This window comes from Pezoporus occidentalis, unplaced genomic scaffold, assembly GCF_034315485.1.
Source record: "Pezoporus occidentalis ecotype Australia unplaced genomic scaffold, CSIRO_AGI_Poc_V1 ctg11, whole genome shotgun sequence".
In the NCBI taxonomy this organism is placed as follows: Eukaryota; Metazoa; Chordata; class Aves; order Psittaciformes; family Psittacidae; genus Pezoporus; species Pezoporus occidentalis.
The window spans coordinates 9,697,095-9,716,741 of record NW_026912886.1 but is presented as its reverse complement, the minus strand read 5'-3'; the positions used below and the strand labels follow the sequence as shown (position 1 = coordinate 9,716,741).

Below are 19,647 nucleotides of genomic sequence, written 5' to 3'. Positions count from 1 at the left end.
GATGTAAGCCTTTGGTCACTAGTGTGAATATTTTGTTTTTGATATTATGTCATTATATAAATTCTACCTTAGTAATTCAAATTGCAACTTAAAACTGTGTTTAGCCGTAAGCAGGAAGAAAACTCGAGGCCTACTGGAATGAATTGGAAGCTTTAAAATGCAGGGGTTCTCTTAGTGCTGAGGAAGTTGGATAACTCCTGTGTTTTGAAAAATGCAGCAGCTGTGTGTTCTGCTGCAGGAACAAAGAGGTCACTGCCCTTACAGATCTGATTGCATAGTTGGTCCTTAACCATATTCACTTTTTTTAACTCAAAGCATTCTGATGAAACTGGGTCAGTGTAACCACACATGTAGCTACGCTGGCAAATCTGAACCAGCTGGAGTTTTTTAGCCAGGGTGAGCTGCAGATGAAATGACATGTCTGACTGCAACGAGCAAGCTGGCCTGAACTGTAATGTCTGAGGCCCCTATTCAAATCTGCCAGTTCTTCTTGGCTCCATAGCAAGTTCCTGGGACATGCTAATGCTTTAAAGCAGCTACAAATGACTGCTCAGTGAATGTAAATTGGGGCCTTTTGGGAGAGAGAAACAGAGTAAAAAGAAAACGGAGTCATTCTGTGAGTCCAGTGTTCTATACCCTGCGTAGTGTCCTTCTTGAAGCAGGACACCTGAGGAGCTGTGTATCTGCAAATTCTGCTGTGAAGCGGCATCCTTAAAACACAGACAGTGCTTTGGTAACTTCAGCAAGATTCAGCAGGACTCTGTTCCTCGGCCTTTATTTGCCTTTGTTTTGATAAACCTGTAGAGAAATGTATTTCCTATTTACTGTTTTTTGTATCAACATGCCTTTTCATCTGGTGATACAGGTGGTATTGGATATCTGTACCAGTGCATGCTCTAAAATGAAATGTATTTTTGTCTGCACAGCTTCGTCTCTTGCTTTTATATGTCCTTGGGATAAACCTTTATATATTTAAATAGCACAAATTACAATTTTTGCAGTTTCTTCCTTGCTTTGTTAGCACAAAGAAAATGACCATTAGTACTGGTGCTTCTTATTGTGCTGAGCTGCTTCATTATAAAGGTGATTATGATAGAGGTGGGAATATTTTAATCACTTGTTAAAATTGGATTCATCCTTCAAGGTGAGTGTCAGCTGAAATCTGTCAGTGTGTTGATCTTGGTGAACAGAGTATGTTATGCTAAATGCTCTGCTTTCTCTTCGAGAAGCATTTTCCAAGCTGGCATCCGTATGGTTCAGTTTCAGTGCTGAAGGAGAATGCTGTTTGGGTGGTCTCTTCTGCTTCAGTGTTAGCAGCTGGGAGGGATCCTTCCCATACCAGTCATGAATTTTAGGAGTGTTTGCAGAACACAAGACTGTACTTGAGCTGAGGTAGCAGATGTGAGGATCTGCTCGCTTTCTCTACCGCAACTTGAAGTATGAGGCCAACTGGAATTTGGGAAATCTTTGAGGAAGATGAGGAGAAGGCTGGCTTCTGTGCAGGAGTTCTTATTTTCTAGTTGAGATGAGGGGGAAGGGAAAGAGATTTTTCCAAAACCTCATGTTTAATCCTGCTAAATACTGTGCTCTGATCTTACTGATTAACATTTGAAGGCTATGAAGCTAGGGTATCAGTGATTTGAAACTAGTAGCATATAAACATTTTAATCAATAGGAAAAGAAGGAGGTGGAAAAAAGACTAGTATCGTGGTGCCTGCTTTGTGGGGAAGGGAAGTACACAAATATTTTGTTACTTGCTCTGCAGAGTATTGGAGTGAGGTGTGTCTCTCCCTACAGAACCTGATGTCCAAAAGATTTGGAGTGCTTTAGTGTTTCTACAGCTTCAGCTCTATAAGCTTTATAATTGGGAATGTCTTTTATATGGTTGATTGTGAGTTTTGCTTGATACAGAGATAACTTACTTTGCGCACTGGTGAGCAGGGAATGGTATGACCTGTAGCAGCAGCAGTAAGCAGGCCTTATAGATGCATGAAGTTGCTGGTATGACAGGAGTAAGAGGAATGGGTATACTTGAAGCACCAAATTTGTAGGAAAGGAGGACTTAGCACGCAGCTCTGCAGGCTGCTGTGCTTCTAGTGGCTTTGAGAAGAAAATTTCAGAGGTAGTTTTGGCTTAAGCTTAGCAATTTTTAGCTAATACGAGAAGTCTGTTCATGGAGTTACCTTCAACAAAGTGAATGTTCTGGGTTTGTTGTTTAAGGCTTTTGTACTCCCTCTGGTTTGCTTCCTACTTATTAATGCTTGTACAACTGGTTATACTGCTGTAAAGCAAAACAGGGAAGATGCTTAAAATATTGTTAAGAGTTGGGTTGTATTTTTTTAAGATGAATCAATTCTGTGTTCAGGGTGACCCTATGAATGCTGTGCATGCACAGCTTCAGGGGAGTGGGCAGAGCCCGGAGGTACTTGCAGTATTTACAAGCTCCACATTTATCTTGTGATACCTTGTGATACCTTGTGATACATGTAGCCATGATGATCCCAGGACATTACTGTCGCTTCAGCTATGAAGTTGCTTTAAGTTTTGTACTGCAGCCAAGCTAGACCAGTTTTGAAACTACAGGTGGGGTATGCACTTGGTATATATTTTACAGTGATGCTCAGCAGGGGCTAGCTGCCCCTGTGAAGGGTCGTCCTATCTTTAGCCTTGTCACTTCCTTTTGCGCTATATGTCAGTTGTCTAGAGTTGATGTCTGTCAGCTCAGCAAGCTCTCCGGTCCACTAGAATAAATACTCCCATTTTTTTCCGTCAGATGGATGAACTGATCCGACTCAAGGGCGGGGGTGTGCAGTAGGGGATGGGGCTGTGGGAGCAGGCTCCTTTCACAGTGCTGCTAAGGCTGCAATTTCAGTGACAGCCCACCATTACTGGCTTATGTGATGGTTTGGCTCTGCAATACTAAAGATCTTCCTGTGTGAGGAATTATGGACAGTTTTGAAACAAAAATCATCTGAATCTGAGCCAAGAACTGGGGTGAGGGGAGGTCTTCCCTCCCCCCAAAACATCTGTTCAGTGACCTTGCTGTGTTTGCCGAGATAGGGACAGAGTCAGGCTGCTCTGCTTGTAGCTGTTTGACTCCTCCTGCCTGAGCAGTGAGGAAGGAAAGTCCCTGAGGCACAGTGCTGTGTCATCTTGGCCTTTGCCCACGTGCAGTATGGATCTGTACAGGAGAGGCATGTCTGAAGTGCAGTGGCAGGAACCGCCAGCACTTGGATCTCCTCCCTTACATTTTCAATGCCTGATTTAAGCTAGGCTAATGCTTTAAGCCTGCTCTGCTGCTGAAACAAGTGGTTCCACACGTGTCTTTAGCTAGACCTTCTCTCATCCCCATACAGCACGTGTGACAAACACAAGCTTGGAAGGCAGTCTGTGTTGAAACTAACTGTCAGAAGATGGAGTGGTTGGTTTTCTAAGTTTGATCACTTCCTTGATTCATTTTGGTGCATGTGAGTAGTGAGAGGGAGGGAACAGCATGGGAGACAGAGTCAGAAGCTGGAGAGCAAAAGCTGCATATACTGGTTTGGCATCCTGTGGTTTTAGGGTTCAAATAGATCAGTTCAACCATCTCAGCAGCTGCCAAAATATGTTGTCCCTCCCCTCTGTCATGTGTCATCTGTCATCCCTTGCATCAGTTCCACAGTTTTCTGCCTGTGTATTACGCTTTTTTCTTTCCTTTTTTTGCTTCTCTGTGTGTGAACTGACTGAGCTCAGTGAACTGTTGGAAAACTTTATGGTGGTGATGGCCCTTTTCTTCCTAGTGGGGTTTTTTGGTGGCTTGGGGAACTAGTTGGGTGGGTAGAGGTACAGATTCCCCTGGAGCTGGTGTGGGGGACTGTGATTGCCCTTTTCGGAGTGCAGCACACTGTTGTGTTTGTGTTCAACTTATTTCTCATTTGACTTCATAACATTGCATCAGTTTGATCCTATCTCTTGTCCATTTTACTCCCCAAATATTAGCAACCAATGAAGGATCTTCCGCTTCCTGTGGCTTTTATTAAAACTCTTCAGAAGAATCCCTGGCACTTCCCCTGGGAGATTTAAGTATTCTGGAGCCTCATGCCAGTGGCTTGTGCTTTGGCTGGTGGCAGGATCCACTGGTTAATGAACTCGGGAACTGGCTTAGCTGGAACAGTCCAGCTTTTCTTGTTTTTCTTCTGGGCATCTTTGTGCACCTTTCACAATTTGTTTATTGAATCAGAGCAGACTTTTTTTTTACATCCATGTTAGAAATTGTTATGCTGTGATTGCATTAGCACCTGGTCCTTCAGCAATGGTTGTGTCAGGGAGTAACAAAATTAGCAGTAACTGGTGCTGTTATTGAGTTCCTGTGTGCTGCTTGAAGCTAACTATTGACCAGAAAGGCCATCAGGTTTAATTTTGAAAGTTTGTGTGGTAGGGCTCTTCTATTGTGCTGCTGCTTGAAATTAAAAGGGTTAATACTTGTATTGTGCCACTGAATCTGTTAGCCCTTATGAAATGTTCTGTCCAATGTTTTTAAATTAGTCTTTCAATCTTAAACATTCTGTGCCAAAGAATGACTTGTGTAAGGTTTAATCTTTAAATGGGTTTGAGTTACCAAAGCATAGAAAACTCATGTTCATTTACGCTCTTCTGAATCTTCTCCTGCTGAATGTTGAGCCCAGCATAAGAATTGAATTCCCACTTGCATTACTTGCAGTTGAATTCTAAAGGGCTGTCTGGAGAAAGGCAGGAATGAAAGTGCTCTTTCAGCTACAAGTACAGTACTTCAGCAAAATCAAATTTAGCTGTCATTTGAGGTCAATGGGGGCTTTGTATGTGGAAAGCAAATGCTATATTGGGATGGGGGAGTGCAGTCAAACAGCTGAAATAAGCTTAATTGCAGGTTGAAGCTGAATGAGATACTATCAGGGATTTTTATTTTGTCTTCCTGCCTGTACATCTTCCTTGTATCTTGAATGCTTTCTCATCCTGAGAGTACCTTATTGCTGTGAATAGAGGACTTGACTGTCATTTCTGTTGTTAGCTTTGCAACCCAGGGGTTTGCTTTTGAGGTATCAATTTCATATACTTTGGGGAAATAAAAACAAAATGCAGTGCATGTGGGTGTGAGGAGAGAGGAGGATATTTGTATAAAACCCAAATAATGGGAAACCTTTTTGTATTTGGCTTCAAAAACATCTTATGTAAAAAGAAATCTTTTTACTCTGGTGTATTTCTTACTGTAGTTTAATTCTGTAACATCGTAGCTGGTGAATTATTCAGACATCGTGAAACCCCTTCATCTCTGGCTTTGTTTTTTAATTTTTTTTATACTGATGTTACTTGAAAGATTTATTATTTTTTTATTATTGTTGGTTTTGTAATAGTGTTTATCTTTGGTTTGACTGGCAAGAAATAAAATAATCCATGCTTCAGGCTAACTTTTAATCAGGAAGTATAAAATGGTAGGCCTAAATTGGTCTTGACTGAAAGAATTGATACTTTGAGATACTTGGGTTTCTTAATGAGAAGGGTTGAGGTGTTTTGTTTTTTTTTTTTTTTGTTTTGTACTTTTAAAACTGATACAAAAAAGGGCAAGATTGAGGGGGTACATAATGGAAAAATCATTTTTATCTCACTGAGTGACATGTCAGTAACTCATATAAAGGTGAGACCATTTGAGAACAGTTGGGGGCTCAGAATACTGTTGCATATGGCCATTTTTTGTCATTTTCATGTACTAAGGTTTAGAGATCTTTTACAAAGAAAACTAAACCTAAGGATGTTAGGAGTTGCCTTGATATTTATCTCTTCTCTTTTCACACAAAACTGGTACATGTGCATAGTATAGTATTTTTGACTGAAAAGGTGATTTTTATGTGAAAAATCATAATTCAGGTTTTGTGGTAAGTAGTTGTTGTTCTTCATTAATGACGTGGTGACTAAACAGTATCTTGTGAATTCATGTGACTGTTGTTAATAGCGATTACGCAGTAAACAGGTGGTACCATGCTTGTCTTTTCATTCTACAGTACTCATTCACAGTATCAGGTGTTCATGGTTCAAGAAGGGTTTGACATAAGTGTCCTACTCCCCTACCTTCCCTTAACTTACTGCAAAAAGCAGTACTATTTCCGTTCTTATTTCCTAAAATTACTTTTCTTTGCAAGCTCTTTGACCACAAAATGGCGGGGCTGGAACCGTTTGTATGTATGGGTCATGTAAATCATATATATGGCTGTGTCTGTATTATTGAGCAGACTTTGTAGATTTTTATTAGGGAAAGGCATGGAGTTATCCGCAAGGCTTCTTTTATAGATTATCTTTTTGCTGAACTACAGGAAACTCTGGATATTCAAATGTCAACTGAAAAAGAAGGGATTTCTCAGGTTGCTAAATACTGGGTTGTATGTTTCAATTTCAGGTTTGTAGAAGAAGGGAAAATGGCTCAAGAAACTAATCGTAGCCAAGTGCCTATGCTTTGTTCCACTGGCTGCGGATTTTATGGGAATCCTCGTACAAATGGCATGTGTTCAGTGTGCTACAAAGAACACCTTCAAAGGCAGAACAGTAATGGTAGAATTAGCCCTCCTGGTAAGTAATGCTAACATACAGCTGTTTGAACAACTCCAAATGACACAGTAGATGGCAACTTGCTTCCTGATCATGTCCAAATACTAAAATACACGAGCATTAGTGCAAACCATTTTATTCTAACATTATGGAATGAGCTTGGATGAAGTGCTCATGGTATAATTGTGCTGTGATTAACCTGCTCAGAAGTAGACTCTTGGAAATACTTGGATTAATACAGAAGGTATTAGGAATTTGAAGATACAAAAATGCAGTAAAAATTACTATGCCAACATATTTTTTCTGAAATTACTGACAGCAGAGATAACATTTAGCTTGGGGAATGTTTGTGAAAAGCATTTAAAATACAGCTATTTAATTCCTGCAGTCTGATGCTGAAGGATTAACCTCTAGATGCTTTTTAAGAATAGTTGCCCTTAATTTAAGGGAGAGATCCTTTTTGTTCCTTTTTGCTCCGTGTTCCATGTACTTGCGGTCTTTCCAACAAAGCAAATTTCCCATTGAAATAAGTTCTGTCCTCCTACAATCACTCTGTGGAAAAAGCTAGAGGGTTCTTCCCCCTTCAGTGGTAGTGTCCTCAAAGAGGAAACCTTTCTCTGCTCTGTTCACTCCAGTGTTTTCAACTTGATGTTCTTTTGGGGGTAAGAGGGTTAGGGAGGGCTTCGCTGGGGCTGCTAAAATGTCTGTTCTGGCTTGGCTGAATACTGACAGCAAAGAGTCTCAGGGTGTGCTTGGAATATCATAGAATCATGGAATGGTTTGGGTTGGAAGGGACTTTAGCATCATCAAGTTCCAACCCCATGCCATGGGCAGGGATGCCTTGTGCTAAACCATGTTGCCCAAGGCTCTGTCCAACCTGGCCTTGAACACTGCCAGGGATGGAGCATTTGAAGCAGTAATTTCCATTGAGATCTGGGGATCTAGGTTCTACAACTTCAGAATGGATTCTAAGTTGTATTAGGGTGCTACACTACTGTTTCTCACAGATCCATCTTGGTTTTCCAGCCAGAACCCAAGCTTATGTCAGAATACTACAGTTCAGGCTGAGAAAGCTGTTGCTTGATGCTTTGATTAGCACAAAATAGTAACTATTTGAAAGCCCCACCTTTAAAATCGTGTTGTGTAACTTCTGGGGACATGGGGCTGGAACATGATCAAAATATAGTCAAACATAATTACTTCGGTGTCATGGGGGTCAAAGAATAATTGCATAGTATAACTTTTGTAATCCCAGGAAGTAGTGTAACACATTTACATTAGTGTCTTCCTTCCAGCACCCTCTGTCAGTAGTATAACTGAGTCCCTACCAGTTCAGTGCACAGAAGGCAGCGCCCAAGAAACTCAGTCAGCTTTAGAACCTACATCGACTCCATCGACATCCATGCAGCCAAGGTAAGCTGTTTCTCTGTTCTGGGCTTTGAAGTAAATATCTGTATTGGGGTGATTAAATGAAGTGTACTGATACTGCATAATTAAATACTAGGACCTGGATTAGGAAAATGTGTAAGATTTAACTGCTAATTTTAAAGTGTGGGGTCTCACAGTAAATAGTAGCTGATCTGTTAGCTACATCTTGCTACATTCAAATGCAAATTCATCTTCAGAGTTTAGCCTCAAATAGGAGCCATGCCAGCTTCATGCTGTTCTACAGAGGCTTGTCTGGCTGGTCTTTTGACTCCGCAACATGCAGTTGGCTGTACCTTTACCAAAGGAGAGCTCTTTCCATCTTAGAAATGTGAGGATTTTGTAAAATGGCAGAAAACTGTTTTCCAGAGTTCCCATAAATAAATGTATGATATACAATATGCTAAACTAGTTGCTTTGCAAAAAGTGGTGTGTACTAGAAGAGGGAAAAGAGATATCTGACTCTTACTGTAAGTTTTGCAATGGAACTGATTTCTGATTAAACAAGCAATTTCCTACTGGATTATTCAAGGAGACATAATGTCCTCTTGTAAATCACTCAGACTTACTAAGTGCTTTTCACTTGTAAAAGCTAAATATTTGTTTATATTTAGTGGCTGCATTTCGTTTTGGAAATTGGGTGGAAAATGTTAGCTTCCATCCTATAGCACACTAACTTGCAGTAATACTCATTCTAACTTTCCTTTAGAAATCACAATGTAGTAAAGCACAGGCTGAGGGTGATCTCATCAGTTATTGTTGGCCAATTCTTTTCAGGCTGTTTTCTGCTCCTTAGCTTTTTATAGGAGGTGTTATCTCATGCTTGGATCCTACATATGAACTGAGAGCTAGGTGCCATGCTTGATGCTATTTTTGGTCTTGCCATTCTGGGATTTCTGACTGGGGTAGAAAATAGATATCTTGCCCTGATACAACTCTTCTGGTATGTGCAAAAACCAAAACAAAATGATCCAGCTTGATGCACAGAGTGAACCATTTACACTGCCTTGGGTTCTTCTCACACAATCTTTAATAGCATGAAAGTGAAAAAAAAGTATCTTTTTGATCACTGTCTTGATCACTGGTTGCAGGAGAAATGAGTGGATGGTTGCTCTTGCACTGATTCTTTTGAAGTGCAAGTTTCACTTCTTTTTTTCCAACATAAAAGCAGGGATTCAACTTCAGTTTCTGGTAATACCTCAGTTATGATATGCCAAGAAAATATCTAGTAAATTGACAATGCCCTTTTGTAGGTGACCAAACTTGCAGTTCAGGATCCACGTGCAGTTCTTGGCAATTAGTATTTCAACTCCAATGCCTTGGTTGTGTTGTGGATTACTGGTAGGGCTTTGGTTCATGGGCTGCTGGATAATCCAATTTCTTGGATTTGGAGTGAATCTCTAAGTGGAAAGGGAGAGACAGATCGGGTAAATGGGGTAGTTCTACCTCTCGCTTGGGACTTCAGTTCTCTCTTGTTCCATAGTAGAGCTGCTGGGTGAACAGTTTGGCTGTGAGTGACTGCTAATACTGAACCTCTCCCCCAGAACCATCTGAGGTATTCATCTGTGAGTTTCCAGCCATGCTGTGAGTTTTAGCAGTATAGCTGACAGGGTTGGGAAGTTTGGCCAGCACCACTTTAAAGTGTGAAAACCTGAGGAGTTCTGTGTACAGCTGCAGATGCTTTATTACTGGAAACATTGACATGCTGCAATTTTCCTGTTCATATCACTAGAACACCAAAAGTAGCTCCTCTACAATTATCTTGCTGACTTATGTTATAAAAATCCTTACATACTGAATGCTGCATTGGTGCTTCAGTGTGTGCTTCAGACTGCCCCAAAATATTTTTTCCCTTTTTATAGTTGAACTGGTTTATTGCATTCAATATTAACACAAAACATTAAACTTTTTCATCAGTTCAGGTTCTCCAGTACTCTTGGGCACTGTGGCATTTTTAAATGGTGACAGAAGCAACTTCAGCTTGAAAAGCTTTGGCATGCTTTCATTAAGAAAGACTCTGTAATGTATTTCTTTCTGGAATACCTGGCATACCTCAAAAATCATGACTTTTTTTTCTTTTACCCTCCAGCCCTGTGTCAAGTCAGTCACTCTTAACAGAATCTGTAGCATCATCCCAACCAGATAGTACAGCTGCGGACAAAACAGTACCTGAGACGGAAGATTTGCAAGGTTAGTGCCTAGTTTTCAGAGGCAGAATGGATGAATGATGTTTTTAAAGTCTGACTATTCTTATATATGTCTGTTCAAGAGATAGCTTAATCTCAAACCCAAATATTCTGTGAAATCAAAAGGCAAGTAAGGATAAACCTTAGAAGGCAAGTCTTAAACTGAAAACTTCTATGTTTAACTGGTGATTTCATTATCTTCCAGAAGTGTGTTGATTGGGGCTAGAAATGCACATCATAAATTGGTCTAATGTTCTTTTATGCCACAGCTGTTACATGTAAGTAGGGTTTTGAGTATCCTTCTCAGACTAGTCATATGCAGCAAATATCACAAGTCTATAACTCTTATTTGTGATACAGGGTATTAGGACATAGCTATTATAAGAAGTGTTCGTATCTTGTATAAGCATGAAATACCTATAGAAGAACCTTTCACCTATGAACTGTAGTGGTGTAGTAATTTGGCACACTGACATTCAGTTTAGGAAATTACCAAACCACAGACTGATTGAGTGAAGGAAAATAGCTGAGTCGGTGATTCTAAGTATATTGGCCTAACATCCTTATTGCTGGTACACTGTTCCCGCCCCCCCCCTTTTCTTTTTATGTGCAGGCTTGCAGAGCTTAAAATGCAAGAGTTTTAAAAAGTGTTTCTTAAGGCAAAAATGTTCAGACTTGAAATCCACAGACATTATAGAAGATACTTAAAAGCAAGTCAGCAAGTATTCTGCCTTTACTTCTGCTGACACAGCTAAGGCTTTAGCGGGTAGAGTTAATGTTTCTGTAGACTAGTCTAAACATAGGAGTTGGTTTTTCCACAAATGCAACATATAATTCCACTTTAAAGATGCTAAATATACATTCTTTTATTGTACCTCTGGTATCAAAGTTTGGTTTTTGGATACCTTTCTAGACCTGAGCTAACCCTTCTTTTAGGTGGAAGGGAAGAGTAGTTATTCAGCTGTTGTGCTGAATAAGGCCACTTCTGTCATAGAAACAACAACTTTAAAACTTGGAGAAAATGCTTTAATGCTACTGCCATTTTGTACTAGACTTTGAGATGTCAGTTACTGAAAGATGTTTACACTTAAAAGGTATATTCTAGCTGTAAATTCTCATCAAGTTTTCTTTCTGAAGCTGAGAGCTCTTGGTGCCTCAGTTTTGACAGTGCATGTAAGACATGCTCTTAATATCGATCGATGTCTGGCCTTGCCCAGCTTAAGAGAACATAGCAAGTGCTGGAAATGCTTATGCTTCTGAAGCTCTCTAGATTAGCACAGCAGAGGTAGGTTTGCAAGATAGATTATCAGTTGATACACTTCTGAGTAATTCAGATAAAGTTCTACTGTCATCCCTGTCCTGCAGTAGAGAGAACCTGGGATGTGCTGGATGCCTCATGCAGCAGCCCTGCTCCCGTGCAGGCACATCTCTTCCTGGGAACCTCTGGGAAGTAGAACACCTCAGTCTGGCATGAGAATATTGCACTGTAGGTTTACATTGGTATGGATGGGTATATATTGGAGAACATAAAGGCAGCTTGTGTAAGATGATCTTCCTACTACCCTACGTTTGTTAGTCTCATGATTCTTAGTCTTCCCTCCAGTGCCTGAGTTAGTCTTTCTGTTTTACATATGTATATTGGCTTTGCTGAAAGTTGAAACTCTAGGCTTGCAAGATCTACTGTCTTTGCACTGGGAGGTGGGGGGAGTGCTTTATTTTAAAATCATATTTTGATGCTTTGAGGTGGCTTGGGCCTGTGAAGAGACTTTTCCCAGCAGGTTTCAGTTTTCTGAGGAGTGCCTTTTATCCATTTGCATAAATCTGTGTTCCTTCTAATTCTCACCTCTGAAGGTAATTCTCCGTGTAAGTAGAAAAGATGGTTTTCTGATCTCAAAGCTTTGATTTCAGGGGCGTATTCACATTTTACAGTATGTATTTCAAGGCTCAATCTATATCAGGTGTTTATAGACTACTCAGCTGTGTCATTTTCTTTGTACCATAGTGATTTCTAAACTAAGAACACCACCACCATGTAATTGCAGTTCTAAATTACAATCCCTATTTATAACTCACTGTGGCAGGGTCAGCCTTGTTTCCTGAAGTATTGCTTCTGTGCTGTTCCTTAACTGAAATCAGTGTTTTGCTTTGAAAGTGTAAGTTTGGAAGGGAAAGCTGCTTATGATGGATGCTAAGTGGATTTCACTGAATTGTTGTCACAATTTTGCAGCTTTTTTTTTTTCCCACCCCATGTCGTTCAGAATTCAGTTTTCTTCTATTCTGATCATCTCTCCAGCTCATTTTTGCATTGCCTCATAGGCTGTTGTACCTTTTACTCGACTTCAGGGCCGTTTTAGGATTAGCCAGGCAGATTTTCTTATTTGTTAGCCAGGAGATTAACAGGGCCTGCAAGCAGGAGAAGAGAGGCTCTTCACTTCTTTAGCATTAATGAGTTTAAAACCACCCAGGTTGGGATGCATGCTTTATTTCAGGGATGTTTAAAAAAGGTACATGAGACTTGCCATGGAAGGCAGGAACAGTCCATCACATACTTTATGGAGCTCTTCCAAATAAGGAATTTAGGGGTAAAAGTATAAATTGTACTAATAGGTGAGTTCTTGGCACTTTTGAACACTTCTGGGAGCCAAATCAGCTGCTTTGATTTTTTTTTTTTTAAAACTCCTTGTTAATCAGAGGTGTCAATATGTGAGCCTTGCAAAATGCAATCAGTCTTGTAGTATGGTGTGCTTACTAATTTGAAAAATCAAAATACAAACTAAGATTTGAATAGCTAGAAGGTACCTGGCTGCTGTGAGCAAAGTTATCTGTTTCTGTGCTGATCTGGGTTTTTAGTGAGGTAAAACAAGTCAGTTGTTGCTGACTAAATTTATAAAGCCTTCATATTAAAACTATTAAATAGCTCCACAAAATTCTGTAGCAAACCTGCACCTAAGATGAGTGCTGTTAAACTAAGGGTATCAACTTCAGTGATCTTACCAAGGCTAGTTTAGTAGACAGGATTAGAAAGGAACTGATGGATACTCCACATTTTTGTGATAGTACCAGGGGCTTGGAGGTAGAGTATTATTATGATAGAAACATAGAAAATAATCTAGGCTGTCCTGATTTAGTAGATGAATGCTTCAGGGAGAGAGGGAAACATTAATGAAACAGATTTAAAACTAAATGCTGTAGGTAGGTGTGCTCTTACTTATTTTGTCTCTTCCCAACACTGGGACACTGTATTTTAGGCTTAATTTTAACACTAAGCTGAAGTAATGTTAGGAAGTAGTGACAATCTTAACCTTAACTTCACATTTCATTCTTTTGGATGAGTGGGTATTCTTCTTCATAGGTCTTGTGAGATTCACTTGAGAGGTGAATGTAGCTGTTCATTCTCTTCCTGTGCAAATGAAGAACGTTTTTCTTTGAGAAGCTCTGCCTAGTAATGCAGGAGTGACAAATGTAAAACATCCAGAACAGGGAGAGAGGGATAGAGTCTTGCAGCAAATGCCTGCAGGGATGCAAGGACTGGCATGTGCTTTGTCTTGGTGGCTGCTGTTTTCATGGCCGGAGTATACTGAAGTTCAAGTAGGGTTGGCACAAGCAAAGCAGTAGCAAAAGCTTCTGCCTTTAGGAGGAAGCCCAGGCTCTGCTTGTTTTGATCAGCTAAGACGAGTCTGTAAAACAGGAAACTTCTAGTGGCCAGCCGGGCTTGTCAGCTCCAGAAAAATGTGTCATGCTTTTATTCCTTTTTGGTTAGTTGGCAGCTTGTACTGGTGCTGCCAGTGCTTATGTTCTCCAGCTGAAGGCAGAGCTGGGGCTGGGGAAGGGAGGGAATTGGTTCAGGCAAAGCAGGCAGCAGTATCCTGGAATCCAGGCAAAGTACAGCAGCTGGGAGTGGCTGCAACATGTTTTCTGCAAGATCCAAACTGGGTGGTACTGCATTTTACCTGGCTTTTTTTCTATTGCTTTCATCACAGCTGTAGCACTAAACACTGGTCCTTCATCATCTAAAGATGCCTTAGTGGTGGGATACTTATGATTTTATCATAGAGGATTTTGATTCAAAATCTTCTATGCAAAACCAAATTGAGATCTAAAATTTGTGGTTACTGTAAGATCCAAAGTGACTTCTGGCAGCAATAGAAGAATCTCTGCAGAATCTCTGCACTCAGTTCTACAGTGAGCAGCAGCTCTTAAATACTTCTAAACACTTTTTAATGTGAGAGCCATATGCACAAAGAAAATGTAAGTGTGTATGTATTAAAAGCTTGTTATGCAGGGAAGGGTGCCAGTTTTTCCTAAATTTGGCTAGTTACAGAGGCTTTTAGTAAAACTTACACTGAGGTAACTGGATTTTGCTACAACAGGAAATGCAAACTTGACAATGTTAACTGCTAAATTTATGGCATGAAGCTTTCTTAATGAATTAATGAACACTGCAATGTCTGTTCCATATATAACACTACAAGGGTTCATTTGAGTGAATCTTACTACTTCTGGTACATATCTCACATCTTTTAGTCTTTACTGGTTTCGATTCTTGCTTTGCAGACCTTGAGTGTTATCTGTCCACCCAGAAATGTGCCCTTTAACAGCCATTTGAAGCCACTGAACTTTTGTTTTCTTGCAAACTATCAATTCTTATAAATTTCAGGATGAAGTAAAGCTCTACTTGTAACATAGATGGGTGATTTTATTTTTTAAAAGGATTTGATGAACCATGTATAACAGTCTTTGCTAGATTAACCCTTGGAATAAACTGTCCAGTCCAGTGAAGTCTTTGCTGGTGGTCAGGTATTTTGCTGCCTCTTGCTGTTGCTTGGTACAGACTACAGTGTTTTGGGTTTTTTCCATGTTTTACATTGCAGAAATGGAAAGTGCCCTTTTCTCTTAAAAACAAAATCATCAGAGTAGCCGCACAGGAAAAAAGATTCCCCAGCAAAATTGTCATGCAGATAGCAGTCAGCTGGTGTAGAACTAGCACAGAACTGCATCTGACAGTTTTCCGCCTAACAAAAGTTCAGCTGCACAGAGATGCCTGCAGCCTTTTCCCTGACAAATGTCTGGGCTTGTTGCATTTCCTCCTGTACAGTATTGGTTCTAGCTCAGCTTCCGTTGATGCTCTTCCTAGCTGGAGCTTGCTTTCATTCTTTGACTCTTTGCTGCAAATATTCCTGGCTTCTGTGTCCCTTACTTGCTGGAGACTGATCCTGCTATGATCTAGCAATGATTGGTAGGCAGAGTCTGGCTCTTTGCCCTTCCTGAAATGAAGTTGAGTTTTTTGGTTTCTATTTCTGTTTTGCAATGTAAGGAATGTGCAAATACTTGAGGAAAACCAGCCAGCTTCTATTTTTACCTGGGTCATGCAAATACTACCATGACTTGTTTATGTTCTCCCCCACAGCCTATAACCTGTCTCCTTCAGATGTGAGTGAATATTACAGTAGGTTAAAAGCTATCTTTAGCCAAAGTGTCTTTAAAAAAAGGTTCCTACCTGCTTCCTTCTTGGTTTCAGGATAGTGCTTCCTCCCTATAAGTTTGTGTATCTTTAGTTGAGGGTACCTTTTCCCAGGCAGTGTGAGTAGCCCCTCTGTAGGCTTTTTCCAAGTGTGCAAGAGCAGCAGTGACAGAGTGGCAGAGATTGTTCTGAAACCCTGCATCTTGTGTGGGCCTCAGGAGTGCAGCCTCCAGCAAAAATAATGTTGATTCAGCATTTGAAACGGAGGGTTTTACTCAACTGGTCCTTAATAAATACAGTGCTGCTTACAAGCAGATTTTAGAAACTGGACTAGTAACATTGGTGGGGAAACACGTGGGAGTTGGATTCCCAAATCTAACAGCACTCGAGTCTTACTCTTAAACCTGATTCTTTATTATTCTGTTTCATTATGGCATTTTTGTATTGTGAACTTTGAGCATTTAATGAATTCTTTCCTTATATTTTATTGAAGGTCTTGAAGGAGGGAGTTCATGTACCTGTGCTGAGATTCCATCACACTTAAGACATGGAAGCTACAGCAAAATGGTTCACTCCAGAACCTAAACTTATAAGAGGGGCTTTAGGTTATCCTGCGATTTAAACAGAGGAAGGGGAGAGACAGATGTTGTGTTTTTTTTCTGTTGTTCTTACTGACTTTTTTTTAATGCTAGCTTCAGTGTCAGGGAACGCAGAGCCTACACCTGAAGAACAAGACAAGTCACTTGACAAACCAAAACAGAAAAAGAATCGTTGCTTCATGTGCAGGAAGAAGGTTGGACTCACTGGTAAGAACTATGAATTCTACTCTTCTTACACTTATTTAGGCTTTGGACCTTTGAAAGGTTTTCCTAAAGGGCAGATGGGGCATGGTTGTCTTGATGGTGATTTGAAATAAAACTTGGCCAAAGGTCCTCTCAGCTGGCTTTTACTAGATTTAGTCATGTATGATTTTGTTTTGCAGCTTCTGTCTTGAAGGTGAAGTTCATAATTCCAAATACTTCCTGTTAAAAGGCTGCTTAGCTGAGGAATTGGATGATAGCTTGCTGCCATCCACTAACCAGCTTTGCAGTGGTTCAGTGAAAGGGCTTAAGAAGACTTGAATTCTGTGGGGTGAAGGCTCAGAAAGAAAGCGAGCAGGAGGTCTCTAGGAATGTTTTATGCTAGTGTCATGTGATAGGAAGGAATGGGCAAATAAAATCTTACTGTGATCTCTTCAAAATATATTATTTGTGATTCTTATGCTTTCTGCAGCAGAGGCTCTTTGGCTGATTGACACTGGTGACTGAGATTTATTGCTAGTGAGTGAACACATTCAGGATTTAAAACAAACTGGTATAATTAAGAATGTTGAAATGTCTAAGCTAATGTTTCTGTCCACAGGGTTCGAGTGTCGGTGTGGGAACGTTTACTGTGGTATGCACCGTTATTCAGACGTACACAGTTGCTCTTACAATTACAAAGCCGATGCTGCTGAGAAGATCAGAAAAGAGAATCCTGTAGTTGTTGGGGAAAAGATTCAGAAGATCTGAACTGCTGCTTGTGCTGGAATACAAAAATCCTCTGACCATCTGCAGATTAAATTGACTTGAGCTTTTTTCCTTAGTCATCAGGAACGTAGAGCAATGTATCTTGCCTAGACCTTTTAATCATGCATGTCATCAGATGAATAGATTTTTTGGGTTTGGTTTTTTTTCTTCCTGTTTTGAAAATGACTCTGAACATTTATTTTCATTGCAGTTTTCTGTGGCTGAAGACTTAAGTAAACTTTACAAGTATTATCCTTTATGATCATTTTAATTTTAGTTGAGTGCAGAGGGCTTTTATAACAAACATGGAGAGAACATTTGGAGGGCTGTGCTTTTCCAGGGTAAAACATGCATGTGTTAACTTTGCAGTTTATTTTCTTGTTGTATATAGCTTTTCTCTGCAGCACAATTTCCTTTTTTTGATAATGCCTTGTATGGCACAACTAGTTATCAGTAACTGAATGTATTTTAATCATTATGGCTGCTTCTGTTTTTTTTTCCCCCATTAACGAGAGGTTATACATGTTCGCATATTAGCTTGTTTGCACCCTCTACCTATTTATGTATGAATCATTTGTAATGAGAGTGTGTGCTGAGATTGTGTGTGGGGGTTGGGTTTTCTTTTGTTGGGTTTTTGTTTTTTTTTTTATTTTTATTTTTTTTTAAATTGGGTTTTGTTCGTGTGTGTGTGTGGGGGGAAGGCTATATGCACTTCACCGACTGCAGGTTTCATTGGGATTACATCCATCAGTCTGTCTGTACACAAATATGAAGAATGATCTGAAGTACCTGTGCTGTATTTATGTTTATCCACGTCTTAACTTTGATTAAATAAAATCTAAGAAAATTGGAGCCCTTGTGGCTGTCACTGGCATATGTAGCCTGGATGTCTCTTGCTTTATTTTCGTGGGGACTTTCCGTTGGTGGTTCCTTTACTTAGCTGTTTATTCACAGAGACAATGTATATCCAGTGCCAGCTAACTTCTGATTACTTTTTTTGCCTATAACATATCGGAGAGACCACAGTTCCCAGGAGCTTTCTGCCTTGTGCATTGATGCACTCTGCCCAGGGCATTCTCTGCATTGTGTCAGTCATGTGCAGGTGAAGGGGTCATTTGTGACAGTCTACTTAAATTGGGGGCAGATCTACAGGTAAAACGGGTGTGGCCTCTGACTGGGCTTTTAGATCTGTGCACATGATTCTGGTTCTAGGAAATACAGCTGTGGGGTTTGTTATCCACTGTTAGTGCTGCACAAATCTTGAAGTTAGGCGAGAGAATGGTTCTTCAGATGGTTTATCCCATGAGATGTCCCAGCTTTTGAGGTTTGCAATCCAGACTTCAATGCTTTGAAACTGCCACAACTGCCCTCTGCTTGCTTCTTGGTGGATCTACAGGTTTCAAAGTGATCACCATTTGGGGGTAGGAGGAATTGTTGTTCTGCACTCCTGTTAAGGTGTACTCAGTAAGGTTCTTCCTTCCTGACTGCCTGTTTGGTCAGGTGAGTCTGTGCCTAAGCCCTGCAGCACCCTGGTCATCTGTATAACTCAAACGTTGAGTGGTTTTATAGTACCAGCCAGTGCTGCTTATCACCACACGTAATGGTACGCTAAAGGAGACCTAATTCCTCTCTAGATGGTTACTGATCTGCAGTTGAAATTTCACTTGGTGACTTGCCGCTGCTTTAAAGTGTTTGAAATAAATGAGATTGCATGGCTTTATTTAAAACATTTAATTTTTAATCAAAGCTGGCTCCATCCTTTAAAATTCTGAATGCTTTTTAAAAGCTATGGCTGGCAATTAGTAGATAAAGCACCACATTTATCATATAAGCACACTGCAGCAGAAGGAGCTTTCTCTATCAGCCAGCTGTAGAAAGTAATCTGCAAGACCCAGTAATAAACAAACTATCTTGTGCTTGCAAAACTGGCTTAACCACAAACTATGAAGCACATGGGGTTTATAGTAAAGGAGGGAATAAGTAACTCTTTCCATCAAGTTTCCGTAATGGTCTGCTCATGGGTCAAAGATCCTGTATTTTCTCAGCATTTGCTGAACTTCCTCTTAACAAAGTGCAGAGCGTGGATGAGCAGCAGCATTGTCTTTCATGGGTATTTCTTTGTTCACTTCCCTCTTTGCTGCTACTTCCCTCTTTACTCCTCAGTCTGACACCTTCCTCTTCCCTATTTCTGGTCTCTTTTTTTCCTGAGTGTTCCTTTCTCCCCCCTACAGGCCCTACCCTCCAGTCTGCCTTTCATCTGACAGTGGTACTTCTGGGCTAAGCAGAGAGGAGGCACTGTAGATTTTACAGTGGGGGAAAACCCATCATCATGTTTGTATTTTCTTGGTATTTGAAGGATTGAAAGAAGAAAAAGGACAAGAACAGCACTGCCTTTGGAATTCAGATACTCCACCTCATGAAGCAGTAACTTTCTGGACCTTGATTATATAGTAGGAAGCATAACTGCACACAG

At 40.3% G+C, this 19,647-nt stretch overlaps 1 protein-coding gene across 3 annotated transcripts in view; it reads left to right on the top strand.

Annotated features, from left to right (window-relative positions):
* ZFAND6 (zinc finger AN1-type containing 6) overlaps positions 1-18,054 on the top strand; it is a 36,853-nt gene extending 18,799 nt beyond the window's left edge. For 2 of the 3 annotated variants that reach the window (XM_062630239.1, XM_062630241.1), the window contains 5 exons: positions 6,407-6,576; positions 7,851-7,968; positions 10,070-10,170; positions 16,320-16,433; positions 17,029-18,054. In XM_062630239.1, coding sequence (XP_062486223.1) covers positions 6,426-6,576; positions 7,851-7,968; positions 10,070-10,170; positions 16,320-16,433; positions 17,029-17,177 — 633 coding nt within the window. In that variant the 5' untranslated portion in view covers positions 6,407-6,425 and the 3' untranslated portion in view covers positions 17,178-18,054. Of the gene's footprint in view, positions 1-6,400; positions 6,577-7,850; positions 7,969-10,069; positions 10,171-16,319; positions 16,434-17,028 lie in introns of all 3 variants that reach the window. The other variant, XM_062630229.1, reaches the window with a different exon arrangement.
* The last annotated feature ends 1,593 nt before the right edge of the window (positions 18,055-19,647 follow it).